The following is a 22,876-nucleotide window of genomic DNA, read 5'->3' as shown; positions in this document are numbered from 1 at the left end:
TTCAAATGTTAGACGACAACATGTACTTTTTGTGTGGAGGTAACTCAATTCAAAAAGGACCGATGCAAGCCACTGGCAGGGATCAACGGAACAGATGCGCAGCCCGCAGCACTATCCTAAAGCCCAAGCTTGTCAAAGCGGTTAGGTGCATAAGCTAAGACTACGCGAATGCAACACGAGGATTGCCCAAAAAAGAGAACAGGACAACCTTCCAAGATAGGAAAATCGAATGCCCCTCATACAAATCCCGAAGTTTGGAGGGGCAGCGTGGCGCAACGGCACAGACGTCATTCTGCATAAGGCAGGTGAACCGTGCAGATAATCTTATCTTGATCAAGATGAAGTGAAAAAAGGTCGTGTTCAATAAGAATGCATACATAGAATAAAGAAAAGCAAAAGCAATTGGTATCTCAAAAACAGCAACTCCCCCGATAAATAAAGAGCGTCACAATGGGAACGGGGTATAGAAGGGCCGTAGACCGGCCAGAAAGGTAAAAGAGTCATATAATCCAACAAGAATAGAACATATTCAGTGAGAATCAAGATCTCGACCGAACGCGCCGAGCCGTGGGCGTGCACCCTGCGCTCATCTGAAGCATACTCTGTCGCTGTCCATCGTCTGTGCTCTGTGAGCTGCGAGTGGGGATACCGCTGACGAAAGGTTGATCCGTGGTTTTATTAGCCCTCGTAGAGGCTTGTGCGGGAAGCTTGGACGAAATGGGGGATTTGGGAGCAAGCTTGCGGCGGCCCTTGGTAGGTGTGGAAGGGGCAACAGCAGCCACGGACGCCGTGGCTGCGGGAGGCTTGCTTGTGCTGCGACTTCCAGTCTTGACTGGAGTACCAGACCCCAGAATTCCCGAGTCACCCAAACGCCTCACCCGGCGAGAGCGCGGGGTTAAGGTAGCAGGTGCAGTAGTCGGGGCGGTTGGGCCGCTTTCGGTGGCTCCACTGTCTGCATTGTCTGCTGCCTTTTGTGTTTGGCTACGGCTGCTGCGATGACCGGACTCTGCTTTCTTCGCCAAGCGCTTGCTTTCTGTTCGCGGCCGAGGCGTTGCGCCCACGTCATTCGTGCATCGGTCACCCTCTTCATCTTCCTCTTCCATTGGTTCTCTGTACTCTTCATACTCGGCCATGCGCTCCTCATTCCACGACACTTGCTTCCGCGGTTTGGCCAGCACACGAGAGTTAGCATCCTTGTGGTTCGAGCCCCCGTTCTGTAGATTGTCCGGCTGAAGCTCTTCCTCGCTAGACTGTTGAGCAAGAGCTTCCAGGGCGACCATGGGAGTTACAGATTTGCCTTTGTTGATCCGTGTATTGCGCTTTGTGGCCATAGCCACCTGCTGGGACTCAGTTCGCTGTTGAAAAACGAATTCTGTTCCTTTGGCTCGGCGGAACGAGATAGTGTTGCGCATACTAGGGGTGCTCGAGCCTTTGGTACGGGTGCTTCGGCGATATGCAGGGCTTGAAGGGGCTTGTTCTTCCTTGATATCTTTGGGGATGATATCCTCCGGATCATCGGCGCCATCGGCGCCATCGGCGCCACGCTTGGCGTCATATTTACTAGGCGAGAATTGCAACTTGACAGGTGAAGGAGAATTGGTTGTCAGTTCCTCTAGCACGCGGCGTGGTGGTGTTGAGCATTCCACTTCTGGCGACTCCTCCGGGCTGGAAGACATCTCCGTTGATTTAGCATCTTCGGGATGCGTAGCCTTGGCGGCCCGCTTCGCATTCGCCTTGGACAGGAATTCGTTGAGCAGCGCTGCGTCCTCTCCATCCAAGGAGCTTCGTAGTGCCGATCGCACCAACTTGATCTCCTGCTCTTGCGTCAGGTCTTGCACGGACTCCGTGGTGGACACGACATTGGTCTTGTCCTCTTCTGCATTGTCGATCACAGTCGGCGCGTCTTGAACAGATGATCTAGACTGTAGATCATGCGCTGTCTTCGCGTCGGATGCTGTAAGATCCTGGTCGATGGCCATAGCGTCGTTGTAGACCGGCGTCTTGGAAGTCTTCCACAAATCGCTGAGCGGCTGGGGGGACGGATTGGTAGCCACGTCGCCGACAACGTCTTTGGGCGTTCCTTCCGGCTGGTTCGCAGTGAAACCAAACACCTCATTGGAAGCATCCTCGTGGATGTTGAAGTTGAATTCGGGCATCTTGCCTGCAAATTATCAGATAAAAGGTTCTTCTAAATGCAGGACCGCGGGATGCCATGCGCGATGTGTACACGGCCCGCATAATATAGAAAGAAACTTACGTCGTTTCCGAGACGCCTGCATCTCCCATTTAGTCTCAAGGAAAGACCGACCACGTTGCTCAGCCTCAGTCTCGCGGTCCGCATCACCGGGGTCAACACACAGGCGCTTCACACCGCGCTGATAATCCGAGGTTTTGGAGGCACCAATCCCCGGGGCCTGGGCTGCTGTCGCAGTATTCATGCCAGTAAACGGAAAGCGAATGCGCTTCCACAGTTTTCGTGTCTTGTCTCCGGCCCGGACAGGCGTCGAAGGTTTGCGATCCCACAGTCGCGGCAAAGCGCTCAGGGCTTTGATAGGCGTAAAACTGAAGGAATTTTCAGTGGGAGGGTTGGCAGAGCTGCTGGCGCGTGAGGTAATTTGCGTTAGCGACAAGTCTATATGGCGGTGTGTCTCAAAATAAAGGGGAAAGAGAGACCAAACCCCTGAGCAAGAGGCGCGAATATCCTCTTGACACAAAGAGAAAAACAAATATCGGATCCAAAGGCAGAAAGAAAAAAAAGAGTTGACATACCATGCTTGCGGCGAGGGAGGATGGTTCTCCATTGTTGTTGACACGCGTGGAATGTGTCAAAGCCGTTGGAATTCGAATTGGCGACAAAGTATGTTGGAGTAATTTAGATGAATCAAGGCAAGCTATCTAATATAAAGTCCCCAAAAAAATGCAAATCAAAAGTATGCAACCCCCCTCAGTAAAATGTCGAATTTGTCGCTGATAGATGCAAAAGTCATGAAGCGGGTGGTGGTTTTGCTTTGATATGCCGTTGACCCGCCGTTGCCCTGCCAACTGCATGAGCCCAACGTGGACATGGCGATCATGAATGTATAGAACCTCATTAGGATATGTCTATCAAAGGTTATCCTTAGAAAAGTCGCTTTTGCAAATTAACCCTTTTTTGGCGCTTTTCTACTGTACAAATTGAGAAAGGGGCAGAAAATATCTATAAAACCAGACACCTAAAGTGACCAACTGATGAGACGAGCCCAAAAAATATATACTACCACAAAGACATATAAATGACTATCGGAGAAGACTATCTGGGAAGACTACGAGACTAAGTAACCGGCTATTCTTGTAGAATCTCACTAGGAGTCGTGTGATGCCTGCTAATGCAATTCCAGTCGTTGCTATAGCTCGCTGGAATGGTCAAGGGTTTGATATATCCGCCGACTATATATGTTAACGAAGACTAGTAACCTACTAGCTAAGCACTGCGAGCATTAATAACCCGGGAAAGCCCAGGAATGAAAGCAGGCTGGAATCGCACAGTGCCTCTGAGGGTTTACCACATCTATTTCCCTAAAGCTCGGGCACAGAATGTCTTTCGGGCAAAGCCATGCACAACGGTGGCAGGAAATAACACTCCCAGATAGCATGGAATTCGCCCGGAGTAGCTTTCGTCTATGCTGTATGACAGTGAACAGAAGCAATCCCGCCTACAAATTCCCCTCACGGGTGAGCAAAGACTGCCGGCTCATCGTAGACCAAATGTACCCAAAGAACTTGCGCCGCAAGCTAAAGAATCAAGTCGTATCTCATTATTCATATCGTATGCTGCCCATGTGGCGCAGTCTCCAAAACATGCAGAGACTCATAGCAGCTTCTCCTCCAAGTCACGTTCATCAAAAGGATCCCCAAATTCATCTGAACACAATCTAGTCAGCACACTGCACAGGCATCCATGGACGGAACACGACACAAGCTAAGCCAAGTAGACATAGAAAAGCCACATACCTAGCTTAAAATCCTTGTCAACGACAAACTCCATCGCACGCTGATAATCCTCTTGCGCGCGCTTGCTCTTCCACGCCGCAATATTGGAGTCGGCAGTCTTCTCCGCAGACTGGACCCCGCGCTGTTCCAGCGCAGTTGCAATGTCACCGACATAAGCACCAGCTTCTTGCTTTGTCTGGGAGCCAGGGGGAGAAAGCTCCGATACATCAGCGCCAGCTGAGGAAGCTTGGCCGGTGCCGGTCGGAGTGCGGGCGCCACTTCTAGTACCGTCGTCGGGGCGGATGGACTCGACGGAAGAGGTCATTGTAGAGTCGCCGTCTGGGTCTCTTGGGTCTAGTAGGTTTTGTTAATGGATGTAACCCCGAGTTTGTAGTTCGTAGCAAGGAAGACGAGGCGGGTGCACATGTGGGTATGGAGCGCTATCGATATCGCGGGCCCACTGTGCTCTCTCGGCTACATCGTATAGATGTGAGGGAATAGGGGAGACTTACCAATCGCCATTGTTGGAAATTAGCAATAATGGGTTAGATGGTCGATTTGTAGTTTCAAAAGTTCGCAGACCTCAAGGCGCGGGGAGTGGAGAGATCACCGGTCGACAGGCGGTGGCCCCGGGGGCTCACTCTCGCATGAATTTTCTTCTTCTTTCTTCCCCAGTCTATATACTGCATGAACATACAAATTATTGCTGGCCTTTGTGATTAGCATATCTTCATTAGATTTGTTTTCGATATACCTCTCTATTCTTAATCCTGCTACCGTCGTTCTGTGTGCAATGAATGCAAACTCCGGTGCAGTTCCCGATGCGTGGGAGGATTCATGGGAAAGCCAAGCCGATGTATGTAATAGCAAGGGGACTATTGTGACATTTGGGAACAGACACTAGTCTGATATTCAAGTCTACTCAATGCTTGCAAATGATGAATGACATGCTGATGGTCATCGCTTACAGAAACTCGACTCCAAGCCTACCCCGCCGGCCGAGAAGAAAGTCTCATCCAAGGTGACCAAGGCGCAACGCAGAGCGGAACAGGCAGAGTTCAATCGTCAGCTATGGGCTGAAGCGTAAGTTTCAATCGTCAACTAACGTCTGCCGCATTTCTTTGGGTTGTTCAGGAGGCTGAACTGGGTTGCAGCGAATCCACAGAAACATTCCACTTCGTTGAAGCGCGCGCGGATGTTCCCCTTAAGCAAGACTTCAAGCCCGCAGTTACATTACTGAGTCGGAAACCTCAGCTCGTGACAAGAAATCCATCATCCTCGAGAACAATTGGTGCCACAACGGCTGGACTTGGCCGACTCGGACTGGACGATGATGATGACTCGGACGAGGAACCCAAACCGCCCCAGCCAACACCCGAGGAGCGCCATGCTATTGCGCTAAAGAATCGGGAAGAGAAGCAGCGGAAGTACGAAGAAGTGCGCGAACGTCTGTTCGGAAGCCCATCTGCTACAGCTTCGGGCGCCTCATCGCCCGGCAGTACGACCCCGCCTCGTCAAACTCACACAGGCGAGGGCAGAGCGAGAGGCAAAGGACGTGGCGGCGGAAGAGATCACCAGAAGAGAGATTCCTCGTCAGCCTCGAGCAAGTCCTCCAGGCATCTCTACGATCCCTCTACTTCGGCCAAGTCAAATGCACCCTTCCTACAAAGAGGTGGCCGTCCGCAGGTTGAGCGAAGCGGCTCCGACAATCAAGCTCCACAGCAGCCGATGCGCAGTCCTCGAGGCCCTGATGCAAGTGGGAGGGGTGGCTTCAATTTCAATCGAGGTGCTCGAACAGGCTAATGTACATTTGGCCAATAAATTTTCGTCCCAGGACACTGGCCGTCACTTACCCTTTTCTTTTCTTTTGCATTAAGGGAGGCCCCGTCCTGCGTTAATTGCGTTTGCGACCTGGGATGTGTTTGGGCGGTTCTCTGACATGAAATATTAGCAGTGCCCTTGGAGAGGAGCCATGAGATACTCACGGGCATATCGCTCATAGCTGTCATGGTACAGCTCGTCTGTGCTGGTTGTCGCCTGCACATGCTGGTCGGTCTCGATTGCATTCACCCAAGAGGCCAGCCTGGTTCCATCCTCAGCATCTGGCCATCCTCGGTATGGTTTCAACACCCGCCGCAGCCGAATGATCCACGGGGCAGCTTGAACGTCCACAAGGGACATCTGCGGGCCCATGAAGAAGGGCCCCTTGGGATGCGCCGCTTCGAGCAGCTTCTCCATCGCGTCTCGCAGCTCCTGTGTCTTCTCTATCTGTTTCTGTTGGTCCTGCTCTTGCAGGATACGGTAGAAACTCGGCACGATATGCCGATTGACCTGGAGGGCTATCAGTGGTGATTACCAGAACAGACTTGTTGTCTGTCTACTTACATGATCCGCCCACAACCGACAATGGGCGCGCAGCTTTGGGTCTGCTGGAAGCATTGCAGCTCCCACACCCAGGTCCTCCAGCTGCGAGGGATTGGTCAGCGAAGGAAATGGGAAATTGCCTATTTGGCTCTCTTACATATTCCAACAACACGCTGCTTTCATAGCATCCCCAGTCATCGTGCCGCAAAGCAGGAACAAGTCCTCGTGGATTTACCTCTAATAGCGACTGGGGCTTCTCATATGGGTCCACTTCGATGTATTGGTACGGGATACCTTTCAGTTCTAATGCAATCCATACCCGTTGAACGAACGGGCTATAAACATGCAGGCCAAGTCAATACACAACAAGCTTTTGTCAGAACGAGTCGGATCTGAGGGGTCCTCACCAGAAGCAGCTTCCATATAGCTTGAGATTAACATCGGCGGAGTGTTTGATTGCAGTTTCAGCAGCCAGACCCGTCGCTTTTGTATGGTATGACTTTTGGCCTGCTCGAGACATGACTCGGTCCTATTGCGTATTCGGTGTCAAAGCTGCAAAATTAAAAAAGCGAAGAAATGGAAACCAAAGAAGAATTGATCATCACATGTGAGAAGATAAAAGTCAATGTAGACGTGTGACGTAGGCGGGATCATGCGGGGACACGTTGGATCAAATGAACAAACAAAACAGGATTAACATACCGTTCTCGTCCTTTTGTCTTTCTTTTCCTTCAGAACATACCGTTGCACACTACTCTTTTTGACACGATCGCTCTCTTCAAGCGTATGTTGATGACCACCACTTACTCCGTCATTCTTCCCGTTGGCACCATTACCATTCACCCGCTGTATCGTGAAATATCTCCCACCATTCGATCCCGGATGATTTGGTGGTAGACCAGGGTTTGGCGTGAGCATACCGAATGTTTGGACATTTCGGATCGCAGGATCATCATTCAGAGAGAAAGTATACATGCCAGGTAGGATGTTAGATGGCAAGGGCTCGACAGCATGGGTCGTATTTGCTATTTCGGACGATGGGAAGTATTCCACGACTTTGATCTTGACATGGCAGAGATCCCGTTCTCTAGCCGTACGCTTGCGTTTCTTCTTTTCTGGGTCGTCGGATTTGGGGGTTCCAGGTGGTCGTCCTTTGAGTCGACAGTCCCAGTAATGGGAGACGAAGGGTTTTCGCTTGTACCGCTGGGTTGAGCGATGAGAGTATACATTGTCAACGTGGGGGAAGTATGTTTGGAATCTGTAGAAAAGGATGATGCAAGTCAGCCTCCCAGTAGGGTAGAAATAATCCCAACAATGGAGTCTGCATACTCCCTCTTCGCTCAGGGTGATCATTTCATCAACATTGAACAACCTCTCTCTCCAGTAGTCCAGATGTGGAGGGTTCGGGACCAATTTAAAGCCTTGCAGCTCCCCAGGCCCAGTGAAGGCCGCTGGATCCGCAGAGCCAGGATCTAGCTCGATAAAGTCCGGTTGAAACGGTTGACTTGAGGACTGCAGCGTTGTTAAGCTGTTATTAGCTTGATGCGCGTTGTTTCCCATCGGTAGCTCGTGCTGGGACAGCGATGCTGGAGGCGCTATTTGTCCAGCAGCAGCGCCATGTAATGCACCGCTCATATTCGCTGCATGAGCGATGCCATTGTTGTAGTCCTGCGATTGATGTATACCACTGGAGGGTTGCCCTTGTGGTTGTAAGTGCGAGGCAAGTCCATTGCTAGGGTGGCCTTGGTGCGATTGGTGCTGTGTGGACTGAGACGCGGTGATGAAGTTGGTCGCAGGCTCGCCTTGTCGTGGAGGACGAATAAACGCATGCGTTGCGTTCTGGAGCTGTGATTCAGCTTCGGTCGGGGACGGAATGACCCGAAGGTTTGCGATTCCGGGTCAAATTGGCCCAACTGTAGATTAGACTGGTCATTTATCGGTATAGAAGATCCCAAGCGGGGCGACGACAGTCGCAGCTCAGAGTCCATCTTGTAAATTACATAAAGTTGTGGAGAGGCGTGCTGCTTTTGAGGAGAAGAAGGACGGTTGAAGCGGCATTGTGGGGTTAAAGGAAGCTCGGATCATCATGAGGTTCTCAGGTACAAAAATCATGTCTGGCTTCCTATGGGCTTCTATGAGTTCTCTTTTTTGAATTGGTAATGTATAGCACATTTATATTACTTCGACGATTGGAATATTGAGTCACATATTACATTTAGTTGCATTGAATCCCTAGACGCAGTATTGATTCCACCCTCTGCAGCTTACAGACCCTTGCCATGTTTCTTCGCTGCTTCCGAATTCTTGAAAGGGAACCCCGTCGTCCTCTTGTCTGCACCGTTACGGCGACTGATCTTGCCGTGGCTGCTAGCAAAGAGCATACACCACAACCCAATGGCCGCAATACTAGAGTATCCAGCAACTCCAACAGCAAAGAGACCTTGTCCACCGGTGACATACCAGGTGTACGCGTAGAAAGCACATGCGGCATGGAAGATAGAGGTCACCATCAGAGTTGGCACAGCGTAGGGCGCCTTGGGGTCATCCTCCTCTGTTGTCACAGACTCCTTGATGTCGGCCGTCAGAGGGATGGAGCCGGTTAGCATCACGGTTAAGACGGCGATAGTGAGAAAACTGAAGCCGAGGCATCGGGCGAAGTATATCTCCATGGCTTTGGCAAAGGATTAGCACGGCTCGTAAATGGATGCGAGCGGCACTTTCAGGGGATGTGGGCCACATACGGGAAACAGGCCGAGTCTCATCTAGCAGCATGGTCACCATCATGCTCGGTCCGGTAATCAGAGGTAAGCTCTGAAGCGACAGCCATGCGGCCGTCGAGTATGTGTAGGCGCGAAACACCTGTGGGGTTAGCTTTAGCTCCAGTTTCGAAGTCTATCTCCCATAGCTTTGGAGACAGTAGGATTGGCTCACATCCATGATGGCAGTTCGCTGGTACGGGTTTCAATGGTATTAAGATCTTCTTGCTGTATTGAAGTGACTATTGATTGGTCAAAAAGGCCAGATCTTGAGAAGATGAAGCTACTAAAGGATCTTTTTTTCAAGGCTGAAGCATTATAAACAGGTGACGTCATACACCTGGCATTACAATGCCGTTTGACTTGTTTGCAAAGGTCCAAGTACATCAAGACGAAGAGAAGGGTATATAAGATCAAAACAATATTTGATTATTCTGTTATATCGACTAGGGTGAATGCAATAAAATGCGCCTCTAAGACCACAAACTCCTTAAGCCCGAAAGAGCCCATCGAAAACAATTAAGACCCATCAAATGTTGACTTCTGTTTCGTGAAAGATTTCTTCACTTTTGCATATTGCTCGCGCGCAAATACCTTGTGAAGCTGTTGTCTTGGTCGGTTGCAGCACTTTGGGAACCTGACAGAGCCGCCTGGTAACGCTGGGAGAGACCCTCATCATCGCCAGCGTGAGGGCCCACGTAGTCCTCATAATCACTGTCTTCCCCATCTGCCAACCCGCGCTTGATTATCTCATCTTCTTCATCCTCGGCTTCACTGACAGTCTCAGGCTCTTCGGCATGTTTTCTCGGGGGCTGCCGGCTTGACCCAGACACACTCATGTCTTTCATTAATTTTCCAAGTTCAAGCTCCCGCTGGGAAGCTGTCTGCTCTTCCCGCTCTTTCTTCTTGCGCTCCAATTCGGGCTTGTAATCACGTTCAAACTCCTGTCGCTTCGTCTCCACGGCCTCGAAGAACTCTTCAACGCCATCACCGGTCATTGAGCTGACGCCAACGACGCTTAGGTGTCGATAGAACTCTTCCAACATGAGACTCATGCTGTTCAGAAGGGATCCCATGTATCCACTGCCAGCGCCAAAGCCACCGGCACCACCTTCAGCTCCAAATGCACCTGAGTCTTCCTCCTGCCGCAGAGCCTGCTGGAATGCATCAAAGTCAGTCATCCATTCCTTGGCAAACTCAGCATCCCTAACATCAGTCTTGTTGAAAACCAAGATCATGGGGAGCTTGGTCTTGTACAAGATACTGCAAGCGTAGAGCATGTTGCTCATAAAGGTGCTAGTAGAGCTTGCGCGAGGTGTATCGATAACATATGCGATGACCGTCGGGAACGATGTCGCCATAGTCTCGAGAAGGATACTGCCCGATGCACTCCAGACAAAGACTTCGATTTGGCCGGGGTGTCGACTAGGATGTGTTCGATTGGCTTTGCGGAAGGGTTTTCGGGGTTTGGAGAGGTGCGTTTTTCCAAGAGCGAAATGATTTGATCAACCTTGGTGGCGAACAGATTTAACGAGGTCAAAATTCCTCCATTGGGGCCCAGGTTGTATTGCTTCATCACTTCTTTGTAATTAATGGAGTCACGGATATCGATGTTGCTCTCGAAGGGCACCGAGTGCACCGCGGGGTCGAGATTGACCACATACGGCACGTTCTTCTTTTCATGCAGATAGGAGTTGATTCTTTGCATGAAGGTAGTTTTGCCTGAGCCTATTCAATTCATAATAATTGACGATTAGATCACAGCAGATAGGTGAGGGGCGATCAGCATATCAGTATTCTTACCTGCCATGCCCACGCAGACCACGGACACCGGAGATGGCATAGTGAAGGTAGTTTATAAAGAAAGATTCGATTAAGCGGAAAAACAGGGACCTCCGTGGTTGAAATGTATTGTTCAAGGGTGGAAGACAAGTGAAGAAAGATAAGCTTCTTTTTTCTGCTCGAAATCTTTTTTGTCGCGGGGAAAGATCTACGGTTGGACCGCCCGGCATTTTAAAAACGTCATTTCCAACTTTTGCCTTTTGCTACAGCTTCACCCCTTTTTCACATACCAGGAGCACCATGACTCTAGAAGATTTTGAGAAGTCATTGGCAGAGGGGAGAGAGCAGCGACACGAAAAAAGCGAAGGGCGACATCATCGAGACCGAAATCGTGATCGCGACCGCAGCAAAGAGCGCTCGAGACAGCACCACCATCGTTCCAGCCACCATCACCGGCGGCATTCCTCCAGATCTCGCGACCGGGACAGCGAGCGAGTTCGTGAGTCCCGGCATCGCGACAACGATGGCCACCGGCACAAGCGTTCACGTCGTTCCGACGACCAAGGAGACGAGCATGGCCATAAACGCCATCACCGGAACTCCAAAGACGAGGGGGAAGGTGTTCCTCTAGTGGTAGTACAAGAGGAGCCCAAAAATATCAAACGGGACGCCTGGATGGAGGCACCCTCAGCTCTTGACGTTGATTATGTTCATCGACCGGATGCGACGCGACAGGAGGAGCCGAAACCAATAATGCTTTCGGCAGACTACGAACTCAAGATCCACGACAAGGAGCTCAACGACCATCTGCGTGATCTCAAGGATGGAAAAACAGTCGACGAAATAGAAGATGAGCCTGCCCAGCATGAGGTGGACTATACCTTTGGTGATTCGGGGTCACAATGGAGAATGACGAAACTCAAAGGCGTATACAGAGAGGCGAAAGAAAACGGCAGGGCTATTGACGACATTGCTATCGAGCGTTTTGGAGACCTTCGCTCATTTGACGACGCTCGGGAGGAGGAAACCGAGCTTGATCGGCGCAACACATATGGTAAGGCCTACGTGGGCAAAGATAAACCTAGTGGGGAGCTGTTTCAGGAAAGGAAACTCCAAAGTGATATCAGAAGAGATCCACGCGAACATCTTCGTGATCCAGAGCAAGAACTCAACGCCGGAGGCCAAGGCAAGAAGATAGACACTGCACCTCCTTCGCAGACTAGCCGTCACCTCGATATGACGGCATTGAATCGGCTGAAAGCCCAGATGATGAAGGCAAAGCTCAGGAAAGCACCAGATGCCGCCAATCTTGAGGAACAGTACAATACAGCCGCAGCAGCAATGTCAAACCGCAAGGAATCCGATGTCGTGGTCCTTGATGTTATGCATAACCCGATGCTAGCAGGCGCAAGGAATGAGGTCAAAGCCATTGATACTAAGAGAGGTAGGGAAGAGGGCCAGGTGGAAGCAAATGAAGATATGACCATTGAGGATATGGTGCGAGAAGAGCGCAAAACCCGTGGCCAACCGGGCGGAGAGGGCCGGCGGTTAGCGGATCAAATTGGCCGTGATGCCAAGTTTGAGGTCAGTCCTAGAGTTATATGTGATGACCCATGTTTCCCCTGCTAACCAATATCTAGAACCGTTTGGAATATATGGATGACAATGCGTCCAAGCTAGCCAAAAGAGTCCATCGATCTGAGATTGACCTCAAGAACTCAACGATCAATGACTTCCACAAGATGAACCGGATATTGGACAACTGCCCCCTTTGTCACAATGAAGACAAGGGCACGCCTCCACTTGCCCCGGTGGTATCCCTCGCGACTAGGGTCTTCCTCACGCTTCCTACCGAACCTGAGATCAGCGAAGGAGGTGCTACCATCGTGCCAACCCAACATCGCACTAATTTGATGGAATGTGATGACGATGAGTGGGAAGAAATCCGCAACTTCATGAAGAGTCTCACGCGTATGTACCACGATCAAGGTCGAGATGTAATCTTCTACGAGAATGCAGCCCAGCCAGAGCGCAAGCGACATGCATCCATGGAAGTCGTGCCTTTACCCTACAGTCTAGGAGAGACCTCTCCAGCATTCTTCAAGGAAGCAATTCTCAGTGCAGAGTCGGAATGGTCGCAGCACCGCAAGCTTATCGATACCCTTGCCAAATCAAAGCAAGGGTTAGGCCGGTCTGCCTTCCGCCGAACCCTCGTGAAGGAGATGCCCTACTTCCACGTTTGGTTTGAACTAGACGGTGGCCTGGGCCATATTGTGGAAGACAGCCACCGCTGGCCTCGTGGGGATCTCTTTGCCCGAGAGATCATCGGCGGAATGCTGGATGTTGCGCCGGACGTCATCAAACGACAAGGACGCTGGAACCGTGGTGACCGCAGGGTTGAAGGATTCAGAAAGCGCTGGAAGAAGTTTGACTGGACCCGTATTCTGGTTGAAGGCTAGTGAGCCTGGAATTGGTCCCTCGGCGCACTGTATTGTACACATGCTCAGACATTTACTTGAACCGTAGCGAGTTTCGTTTCGAAAATTGAAAACGCGAAGTCGCCGTGGTCTCTTAATCTTTTTCATTTCATTTTTTTTTTTCATTCCACACAATATCACACTGGGCTAGGATAAAAGCACTACTCATAGCCAACATTCCAGTATGTCAGTTGACACAGATAACGACATCGGCATTCAAGCCCGTGACTACGTACGGGTCGAGACACTGGTCTCCGCAGCTGAGCACTAGAAGTTTATATCCCTGTATAGAACCGGAGTTAGCCTAGCAGCCGATATCAGTTTCGGGAAATTAAAGGATTCCAAAAACTACACATGTGTATTATTGCCCACTCCCTCTTTTAGAGCGCCGGGCACAACCATCCTCTAAGCGGCTCACTAAGCCATACATAACTACCTAGGTACCTAGGTAAGCTCTTGCCCATGCCTAGGTGCGCAGATGCTCAGAACTGTCCGTTTCCTACTATCGTGCTGTCATAGTATCCTTAGTTTCCTCGCGGGAAAACGAGTCGAAACGGAAGGAAGTACCGCAGTACCTACGATGTACGAACAAAAAGTCCTCGACCAACGCTCTGTGATACACTCCGAAGTAGTTCAAGACCATAGAGACGACGGGTTTCTCACGAGTCAGACGACGAGTCCATGGTCTACGAGATTCCCGTACGCGGCTTTGGCACGCCAGCAGCACGACCGCCTCATGGCCGAGGACGCCGATCTTGCTTCCGTCATTCTCCAAAGCGAACTATATAATCATATCATACGGCGAGAAGGCTAGTCTATTGACGACTACATGAAGCGTTACTCCGATACTACGAATGCCATGATTCATCGCGGCGTTTCTATTCTGAATGATCTGCTTACTGCTGATATGGTGCCATCCGGATTCCGAACCGAAGATGGAAGGTTTTTCGATTTGGGCGCGGAATCGGGCGCGACGAAGGGGGAGTATCGAGAATTTAGTCAGTGGCTCTCGGGGGTATCGGTAGCAGGACAGACGTATGAGGTGCCGGAGAAGTGGTCGAAGTTTGAGAAGCCAGCGGGGATAGGCCATAATCGTATGTAGAAGACGGGGAACTGCCCGATAAGCGCGGGGCACTTTTTCTCCTTGTCGGCCGATGCTTAGTATAATAAATGAAATTATGGCTATTAACTCGAATTTATCTATTTTCTATACCTTGAATCTAGTGTCTTCGCACACTCTTGCAACAAGTAGGTCAATTGGCGCCTCGATCGGACATCGACCCTGGGCTTGCTTATCGGTAAGTTCAGATGTCAAGAGAAGGCGTCGGAATACTTTGACCCGAAGAATTGGAGAGAGAATCTCTTGGAATTGACTCGGAGTTGATATTTTCACATCACTATACATTCCTCAACCGCTCAAATAACTAATTGTCTCGCTTGACACAGGATCATCTATCAATAACATCAGAATGAGTTCTACCGGCCCAAAGCCTAAGGTTCTACAACTCGGTAATATCGATCAGTATGTTCACCCCCGTTCCTTTGCACCATTGAGATCCGTTTCATGATATTAACATTCTTCAAACCAGTTCGCAGGCAGCCTGGAGTGCATTGGGTGAAGTGGCAGAGCTAGTTGAGTCAGCGGCAACCAACAGAGCTGAGTTCATCCAAGAGTGCAAGGATGGAAAGCTAGATGGAGTTGTTGCGATATACCGAACAATTGGCTCTGTGGTCCAAACAGGGCTTGTAGACGAGGAGCTATTGAATGTGCTACCAAGCTCACTCCGGTATATCGCGCACTGTGGTACGTGGAGCTTGGGATGCGAGTACTCAAACGTTTATATGCTGAGATGGAGCCTCTGTAGGAGCCGGATATGACCAAGTGGATGTTCATGCCTGCAGTGCACGCAATCCCCCGGTCCGGGTCTCCAATGTCCCAACTGCAGTGGACGATGCCACTGCTGACGTGAACATGTTCCTCATCCTTGGCGCATTGCGCAACTTCAACACTGGTATGAACGCCCTGCGTGAGGGCAAATGGCGTGGCCAGCCAGCGCCTCCTCTCGGCCATGATCCCCAGGGAAAGGTTCTTGGGATTCTGGGAATGGGTGGTATTGGACGTAATTTGAAGAAGAAGGCAGAGGCCTTTGGGATGAAGGTCATCTACCATAATCGCCGGAAGCTCAGTGATGAGATGTCTGCGGGTGCTCAATATGTTTCTTTTGATGAGCTCTTGTCCACCAGTGACGTGGTTAGCTTGAACCTGCCATTGAATGTAAGAGATTCCCATTTCCAAAAGAAAACAAACTGTGTTCTGGTACTAATCTGCTTGAAGAAAAACACACGCCATATCATCGGCAAAGCCGAGTTCAATAAGATGAAGGACGGCGTGGTAGTTGTCAACACTGCCCGCGGTGCTGTGATGGACGAGGCTGCCCTGGTTGATGCTCTGGATAGTGGTAAAGTGTTCTCAGCTGGGCTCGACGTTTTTGAGGAAGAGCCTCGGATTCATCCTGGGCTGCTCAGTAACCAGAATGTAATGCTGGTTCCCCATATGGGCACTTGGACCAGTGAGGTGAGTTAGTATTTTCCCATGAAGATAGTATAAAACTGACTTGTCAAAAGACAATGCTCGCCATGGAAGAATGGACAATTGGAAACATCCGTATGGCTCTTGAAGTTGGAAAACTGAAGAGCCCAGTTCCGGAACAGGCGGACCTTTGAACTGTATTCTCATAGCCTAGTACATTGTATCGGGAAATGTCCCTTACGACCTTCGAGCTCACCCAAGGCTAATCTCTGACTTGACTTGAGCAGTGAGAGAGGTATACTAAAGAAACGAATCGGGTTCCTGGCTAGGTATTCTCTATAAAGATGTCAGTGGTTGTTTCCCACATTCGGAGTTTATGATATGTCTCACTTACAGTAAAATTTACTCTTTTTCTTCGTCCGATCACTGGCATAGTAGTATCAGGAAGATTAAAATAGGAACATTGAAGATATAGACAGCTGTGTAGGTTATGTAGTTACCTTCTACATTGTAGGTACAGGGAATTCCCTATTGGCCAATAGAGTGGGGCAACTACGTACCTAGGTAGTTTTTCTGCCAGGCAATACGATCATAGTCGCGATCAACTTATCTTATTGCCCAGCACATCATGGCTGAATTCTGGAAATCAGCAGTAAGTGTGTATATTTACCCGTCTACAACCCCGCTAACCATTTCACAGCCGCGCTACTGGTGCAAGCAGTGCAAGGTCTTCATCCGTGACACGCCCTTCGAAAAGACCCAACACGAAGCTAGCCCAAAACATCAAGGCAGCCTCAAGCGCTTCCTGAGACAAATTCACAATGACAATGAACAAAAACAAAGAGACTCACAACTCGCAAAAACCGAGGTCGAGCGACTGCGAAAGGCCGTCGGTGGCGGGTCCTCCACTGACAAAGACAGTGCGAAAGGAAACGCACCACCACCAGCCCCCAAATCCGCAGAACGGCCTGCTTCCCTAGAGGACCGAAAGAAACAGATGGCACAGCTGGCAGCAATGGGAGTCGCTGTCCCCCAGGAATTCCGCGCCGATATGGCCATAGCGGGGGATTGGCAGACGACATCAGAGACAGTCATCGAGGTCAAGCAGGGATTAGAGGGCCCCACAAAGTCAGTTGGAATACGCAAGCGCAAACTTGAAGGCGAGGAGGAGGATGAGCATGCGCCTGAACCTATTATCAACAAAGGCTGGGGCTCGAGGATGAGGCAGTACCCAGGTGCACAAGAGGAAGAAGGCCTGGATGACCTGCTCGCATCCACCAAAGATATCAAGAGGACAAAAACCTTCACCCCGAAAGTCGAACTTGATGAACAGGAGACAGCCACCGAACCCCCTGCCCCAACCATGAAGACAGAAGATGATCCCACCAAGCCAGGGGCCCAAGAGACGAATGGGTCAGTTACAGTCAAGTCTGAAGAGCCCGCTCAATCTTTGGTAGAGCCTATCGTTGAAGAGAAGCCGCAGAGTGAAGATGCTGCGCCCGGTGTCGTCTTCAAGAAACGCAAGCCGAAGGCAATGAGGAAATAACCACACCTTGAGAGGATGTAGTATCCGCAAAACTTCCTTGTCATGGCTCAGATTGAGATGCCCATGCACTTGATCATCCCAACTGCCCGTGGGGCCTTATACATCCGATTCCAATCCGTTGGCCGTGGCCCATGGCCCTGCAAGTCTGCAAGTCTGTAACTGTGTTGCTTCAAGCAAAAGGCACACAATTTTACGGCCTTTACTGTGCCAAACGATACAGAGATGGACCAAATTCTTCGACAAAAGACTTGTGGCAGAATTCCCGCTCCACAGGATGTACACATCGGACCCATTAATCCAGAGGATCATTTGCAAGCCTAAGCTTACTGCGTTGAAAGCCTGTCTTCCAATGAAACCCCATATTACATGCAGACTTGAAGCATGAACCTTTGGTTATGTATCGTTGAATCATGCCAAGCCTTTTCCCAGGACAATCTATAACTTTCATGGATTTCGTCCCTGAATTTTGACTAGAACGGCTGAGTGCAACACTACTAATTCGAGCCTATTAATTGAATTTAAGATAAGACATAATACCAGCAAAATATTCAGAAAACTAATAAACCAAGTGTAGATGTAAATAAAGCCAAGTATAAAACCTCGGAATATAGCCATGTTGGGGTAGAAAGCGGTGTTTGCCACTATAATTTTTTTTCCCTTCACAATCAAAGCGGAGAGTTTCAACGCCGGAAAGGAAAGCTCCTTAAGCCTCTCTTTCGCCCTTTGCCTGACCGACGACCCTCGCATTTGCATAGTCTCCTTGCGATTTGTGTTTCTGTCGATCTAAATCTATAAATCTATTTACCTGGTAAGTCTTCGAAATTCGAGCAAGTCGTGATCCCCGCAGCCCTGCCAATCCCTCGACATGCGCATCTCGCGCCGGAGCCTCACCGTGTGCGATACCGTGTCCAGTATTTCCGCTGTCAAACGAGGTCATTGAGTGCTGAATTCTACCTTGTGATGCTATTACATGACCCCGTGGCAGTTGTGAACAGATGGTTGCATTCGAGGCTGGTCGGCCACTGCGAATGCGACCTACAAAACCTCAATTGACCAGGATATCTGGACATGCCACGAGGCGTCTATACCATCGATACGGAAATCCGTACAAATGCACGGTCCTTGCGCTCAGTACTATATTCCACGCATGGTTTATTCGCCGATCGGATTTACAGACGTGGAAAACGGAGGGCCTGCGCTAGCACGGCGCTTCTTTTCCTGGCGATACTCATGATCGACACCGAGGACTCTGCCTTTACCGTGCCTTAGCACTCTCCGCTGCAGAACACTCACGATATTGCTGGTCGAATATTTTGACTAACGAATGCTGGACCCCGCAGATCATAGGGAATAAATGATTTCTAACTCCCCATCCGTTCGACCTGGTGTGATTTCTTCGCTCCGCCGCAAACCAGACGACCTTTGACCTTGCCTACTCGAATACTCGACCTTTACTCAAGACCTTGTCTTCGAACCCTACTTGCAAAATACCTACCAGTTTTCCCATCCGATCCATACTTTCATTGGGGCTGCGAATTCCAATATGGCGGAGCCGACGGACTCGAGCGCCCCGCCTGGCGAGTCCACCAATCCTGCGACCGAACCGAATGCGCCAGCTGTTGAGACAGCACAATCTTTAGCCCAGAATGAGCCGCTCCCAGTGGGAACAAACCAACCCCCCATGGAAACAAGCCAAGAACCGGTAGCGCCGCCGACACAACCAGCTCAACCAGCAGAACCAGCACCGTCAGAAGCGCCGGTCGAACAAACAGCATCAGAGGTGCAACCAATACCAGAAGTGCCACGACCATCAGATGTACCAGCCACACCAGAAGTGCCAACAGAACCAAATTCGTCCACCGCAGGCCCTTCACACGATGCGAACACGTATCAGCCAGAAGAAGTCACCCAGCCAGCACGAGGTCCAGATGTGACTTTACCGTCTGTCGAATCATCTCTTCCAGCCATTGATCCATCACTTCCAGCCATGGACACATCAAATGGCTTTGATGATTCAGAATTGCACTCCTTTGATGCGTTGCCTTCAATAGGTTCATCTGCGCCCCACGATATGTCACTGCCTGCCATTGATACAAGCCTCCCCTCTCTCGACCACTCCTTGCCAGCGATTGGAACCGATGATATCCCAACAATGGATGGCCATGATTTTAGCGACAATAGCCATTTGGATCATCACAATTCGAACGCAGGCATGGCAGACTCTACGGGTGGACATGACAATGGTGATGTGAATGGTGCATCTCATTATCATCCGACCAATGGTTCGTACCAATATTCGCATAGTCCTGCTCAATCACAACAACCAGGAAGCCAGCAGTCACCGCAAGCGCATACCCACCAGTTTCAGGCACAGCCGCAACACTATCAGCAAAACGACATGTATCACAATTCCGGTTCCCAAGGACAGGTGCCACAGGCACCGATTGGATCGCCGCTCCCAAACAATATGCCTCCAATGGCTTCTATGGGGCAATACATGGCTGGATATCCTTCCAACATGGGGAATGCGCAAATGCGATATCAACTCCCGGGCGACCCGAACAAGATGTTGTCAGGCAATAGACACAAGAAAGAAGTCAAGCGACGCACAAAAACCGGTTGTTTGACTTGTCGCAAACGAAGAATCAAGGTAAGCGCAAAGTAGTTTTCGCGGGCGGAGTCTCGCTTGTGCCCGCCAGACCCCGCCATTTATTTTGTCCGCTTAAATCCACCTCCCTCTCAATCTCCAACTTTTTTTTTCATTCGGTTTTTTTTGGAATATTTGGGATCTTTTCAACTACTAACTCTCTTTTAGTGTGACGAAGCACACCCGGTCTGCAGAAATTGCGTGAAAAGCAAACGTGAATGTTTAGGTTACGATCCTGTGTTTCGGACTCAAGCATCTACACCATCGGCTATCCAACCAGCCCCTAACCCACCACCTTCGCTGGTTGTCAATCCCCAGGGCCCTTCTACTTCATCCACACCTTCATATCCTTCATACCCTTCTGCGCCTCCCGGGTACATGCCCGCGTCGTCTCAGCCATTCGCACCTTCCCTTCACTCCGAATCGCCCACTGCGTCTGCCGACCAACACGATCACGCAGCTTCCATTGATTCTTCTTTGGCTACGACCCATCAATCCAATCACACAGAAATGCAGAACGCCGGCGTACAACGTCAACAGGGCTCCGACCCTTCATACAAAGGTGAGTTCATATTATTGGTTTTCTGAATCTGCGCATTGCAGTATTGCGGATGGGTAGCTAACAATCACTCTCCACAGCCAAAAACCTCTATGTCAATGACCTCTTCTCTTTGAGAGGAATCGCCCCTCCTCCTCCCCACCCCGTCGGAACTCTTCCACCCGGCCGCCTCGAAGAGATCCAGGCAGTTTTCCTGGCCACCTACGCACCTGCGATTGACAAGCTTCTTGAGGTTCGGTGGTATTCAGAGAATGCTCTTTCATTCCTCATGGCCGATGCCCAGCTTATGGCAGATTATTCGGCCTTGATCAGCGCGTTCAATGAATGGGATCTTCAGGACGGTGAAACTCTTGCTCGTCTAGAGAGTTTCGAGGCCTCGATCATTTGGAAAAGCATGTCGTTATGTCGTCAGGTACCGGATGGGGAAACTGGACAACAGGGGCGGGACTGGAATCTCTGTGTGTCTTGCGCCCGATTAAACGTAATCGAGGCATTGCTTACTTGGAACCACCTGGACTCAAACCCCTTGTCGCGGGAGCTGGTCATGGATGCCGCTAACCCCCCGAACACACCAGATCAGTTCCAGAACCGCCAATTGGATTTCTGGGACCAGGTCGGAGAATTCCTCACGCTCTATGACAACGAAGCAAGCTCGGCCAAGCAGATCGACGACACTCTGGGTCGGTGTCGACAGTTGCTGGACACATACGAGAACCGTGATATAATCTACTCCATCTCTGTCGCACGTCACTTGGGACAGCGCTGGGCTGACTTCCCCAACAGCCTGCCCAAGGTCGGCTACACCACCGAGAAAGAGGCGGGAACCAGACTTTTTGTCGCACAGAAGTTCCTCGAAGAAGAAGCCGAGGGCAAGGGCACAACTCAGGTCTACAAGCGAGTTTGCTGTATGGCAGTCCGCTCATGGTGGGTTGCTCGCGGGTAATCCACACTATTGTGACCAAGATCGCTTCCAAGCGTCTGCATTGCCCCTCATACTCTTTCATTACTCCTTGCATAATGAGTTCCTTACCAAGGGCCATTACACCCTCTCGATCCTGCGTCCTCACGGGGTTTTCATCTTGTTCTTTTGCGGTCGACAAAACAAAAGCATCATGGTCAGGCGTTGTTTCTTTTGCTCTGAATGATACGATCTCAATCTCTGCCAGTTTACATTTCTTTTCCTTTTCTTTTATTTTCTATTGGGGGCTTAGGGGATTGGCCAATGAGCGAGCAAAGCACTACGGCGTTTTGGCCTTTTCTTCCCCCTAACATGTGGAATCATGATGATTCTACCTGTCTTGTGTACATATAGACCGGATAATGTCTGTCACTTGAAATCCTTTTGTAGTTCTTTTACGTCTTACAAGGATCCATTCACAAGTAAAACATCTTCACTTGATATACAACTTGTTTGATCTAACAATACGATTAGAAAAGGTAGGCCTTTTTATTCAGCTCTAGATGTTTTCCAAGGTTATATGTTACCTACATATGTAGATATGTAGGTAGGTAGCCTTAGTCTCACTTGGACATGTGCGTATCCATCGCACCTTCCTCTTTTTACATGTCTTTTCAGTGGTCTGTTTTGGTAGTCTCATGTAATGTTTTTATATGTACTCATGCGATCATCCCGAACAAGGATAGTCTGTGGTCTTCTCACGTGGTCTTCTCCGATAGTGTTCTTTGATTCCAGAGCGTCCGTTTGGGAGCCCGATTTATAGAGTACCTTCCTAAGCAGTTAGAACTTGGATTCTGTCAACATCCCCCATCCCCCTCCCACTCTCTTCCTCTCTTCCTCTCTTCCTCTCTTCCTATACATATTGGAGATTATATCCTTCTCCCTTTCAAGGTTTCTATGAAATGTTTTTGCTGTCATGGCTATACTGCCTTCCAAGCTAAATGGAATGGCCACGCTACATCCAATGACTGATGGATGTGTACTTGCATATCGGCTGAACCACACAGAGGCCATACTGGATCGATCGCTCGCAAGATGCGTTAAGATCTCCCTCACTCGCATCGGTTGGCCGACTTGCAGGCTTCATCATGGCCATGGCCCAGGCGCGGCCGGGAAAAGCTGACATTGGAGACTGTCAAGACATCCATGTTACTCTGGCTCCAGCGTAAAGGCTTAACGCTACAGACGTTGGAGCGAATAGACGGAATCGCCGGCAGTCTCTCACGGGGATCTCGATGATACGTATCTTCATTCATTGCTTTGCAGATGTCCAATCACCGCTTAACTC

The 22,876-nt window shown here is 50.1% G+C and overlaps 11 protein-coding genes across 11 annotated transcripts; 5 read left to right on the top strand and 6 right to left on the bottom strand.

Annotated features, from left to right (window-relative positions):
• Positions 1-539: 539 nt before the first annotated feature.
• On the bottom strand, positions 540-2,801 carry N7519_004367 (uncharacterized protein; the record flags this gene model as incomplete). Its single annotated transcript, XM_057291143.1, has 3 exons — positions 540-2,161; positions 2,258-2,598; positions 2,770-2,801. The coding sequence occupies 3 exons, from the start codon at positions 2,799-2,801 to the stop codon at positions 540-542; spliced, it is 1,995 nt and encodes a 664-aa protein (XP_057152345.1).
• A 1,046-nt stretch (positions 2,802-3,847) lies between these two features.
• Positions 3,848-4,491, bottom strand: N7519_004366 (uncharacterized protein; the record flags this gene model as incomplete). Its single annotated transcript, XM_057291142.1, has 3 exons — positions 3,848-3,900; positions 3,991-4,323; positions 4,482-4,491. The coding sequence occupies 3 exons, from the start codon at positions 4,489-4,491 to the stop codon at positions 3,848-3,850; spliced, it is 396 nt and encodes a 131-aa protein (XP_057152344.1).
• Positions 4,492-4,762: 271 nt separating this feature from the next.
• Positions 4,763-5,772, top strand: N7519_004365 (uncharacterized protein; the record flags this gene model as incomplete). The annotated part of the gene is made up of 3 exons (XM_057291141.1): positions 4,763-4,825; positions 4,940-5,052; positions 5,124-5,772. 3 exons carry the CDS (start codon positions 4,763-4,765, stop codon positions 5,770-5,772), a joined length of 825 nt encoding a protein of 274 aa, XP_057152343.1.
• Positions 5,773-5,841: 69 nt separating this feature from the next.
• Positions 5,842-9,270, bottom strand: N7519_004364 (glutathione S-transferase family protein; the record flags this gene model as incomplete). The annotated part of the gene is made up of 9 exons (XM_057291140.1): positions 5,842-5,903; positions 5,955-6,300; positions 6,355-6,435; positions 6,491-6,668; positions 6,741-6,862; positions 7,036-8,189; positions 8,606-9,004; positions 9,075-9,192; positions 9,265-9,270. The coding sequence occupies 9 exons, from the start codon at positions 9,268-9,270 to the stop codon at positions 5,842-5,844; spliced, it is 2,466 nt and encodes an 821-aa protein (XP_057152342.1).
• A 382-nt stretch (positions 9,271-9,652) lies between these two features.
• Positions 9,653-10,932, bottom strand: N7519_004363 (putative ATP binding protein; the record flags this gene model as incomplete). The annotated part of the gene is given in 3 exon segments (XM_057291139.1): positions 9,653-10,453; positions 10,468-10,817; positions 10,893-10,932. The coding sequence occupies 3 exon segments, from the start codon at positions 10,930-10,932 to the stop codon at positions 9,653-9,655; spliced, it is 1,191 nt and encodes a 396-aa protein (XP_057152341.1).
• Positions 10,933-11,171: 239 nt separating this feature from the next.
• N7519_004362 (putative cell cycle control protein (Cwf19)) lies at positions 11,172-13,330 on the top strand (the record flags this gene model as incomplete). The annotated part of the gene is made up of 2 exons (XM_057291138.1): positions 11,172-12,455; positions 12,512-13,330. 2 exons carry the CDS (start codon positions 11,172-11,174, stop codon positions 13,328-13,330), a joined length of 2,103 nt encoding a protein of 700 aa, XP_057152340.1.
• A 1,487-nt stretch (positions 13,331-14,817) lies between these two features.
• N7519_004361 (D-mandelate dehydrogenase-like dehydrogenase) lies at positions 14,818-16,072 on the top strand (the record flags this gene model as incomplete). Its single annotated transcript, XM_057291137.1, has 4 exons — positions 14,818-14,870; positions 14,938-15,152; positions 15,214-15,923; positions 15,974-16,072. 4 exons carry the CDS (start codon positions 14,818-14,820, stop codon positions 16,070-16,072), a joined length of 1,077 nt encoding a protein of 358 aa, XP_057152339.1.
• A 434-nt stretch (positions 16,073-16,506) lies between these two features.
• Positions 16,507-17,424, top strand: N7519_004360 (putative formin binding protein; the record flags this gene model as incomplete). Its single annotated transcript, XM_057291136.1, has 2 exons — positions 16,507-16,530; positions 16,579-17,424. 2 exons carry the CDS (start codon positions 16,507-16,509, stop codon positions 17,422-17,424), a joined length of 870 nt encoding a protein of 289 aa, XP_057152338.1.
• Positions 17,425-18,127: 703 nt separating this feature from the next.
• N7519_004359 (uncharacterized protein) lies at positions 18,128-18,361 on the bottom strand (the record flags this gene model as incomplete). The annotated part of the gene is made up of 2 exons (XM_057291135.1): positions 18,128-18,199; positions 18,230-18,361. The coding sequence occupies 2 exons, from the start codon at positions 18,359-18,361 to the stop codon at positions 18,128-18,130; spliced, it is 204 nt and encodes a 67-aa protein (XP_057152337.1).
• Positions 18,362-18,967: 606 nt separating this feature from the next.
• N7519_004358 (putative C6 finger domain protein) lies at positions 18,968-21,573 on the top strand (the record flags this gene model as incomplete). Its single annotated transcript, XM_057291134.1, has 3 exons — positions 18,968-20,074; positions 20,240-20,633; positions 20,711-21,573. The coding sequence occupies 3 exons, from the start codon at positions 18,968-18,970 to the stop codon at positions 21,571-21,573; spliced, it is 2,364 nt and encodes a 787-aa protein (XP_057152336.1).
• A 1,067-nt stretch (positions 21,574-22,640) lies between these two features.
• Positions 22,641-22,844, bottom strand: N7519_004357 (uncharacterized protein; the record flags this gene model as incomplete). Its single annotated transcript, XM_057291133.1, has 1 exon — positions 22,641-22,844. The coding sequence occupies one exon, from the start codon at positions 22,842-22,844 to the stop codon at positions 22,641-22,643; it is 204 nt and encodes a 67-aa protein (XP_057152335.1).
• Positions 22,845-22,876: the final 32 nt, after the last annotated feature.

This window comes from Penicillium mononematosum, assembly GCF_028829835.1.
Source record: "Penicillium mononematosum strain IBT 11891 chromosome Unknown utg000002l:1.0-8112719.0:1.0-8118358.0, whole genome shotgun sequence".
Lineage (NCBI taxonomy): Eukaryota > Fungi > Ascomycota > Eurotiomycetes > Eurotiales > Aspergillaceae > Penicillium > Penicillium mononematosum.
The sequence above is the reverse complement of the archived record's forward strand: the minus strand, read 5'-3'. Positions and strand labels throughout refer to the sequence as shown.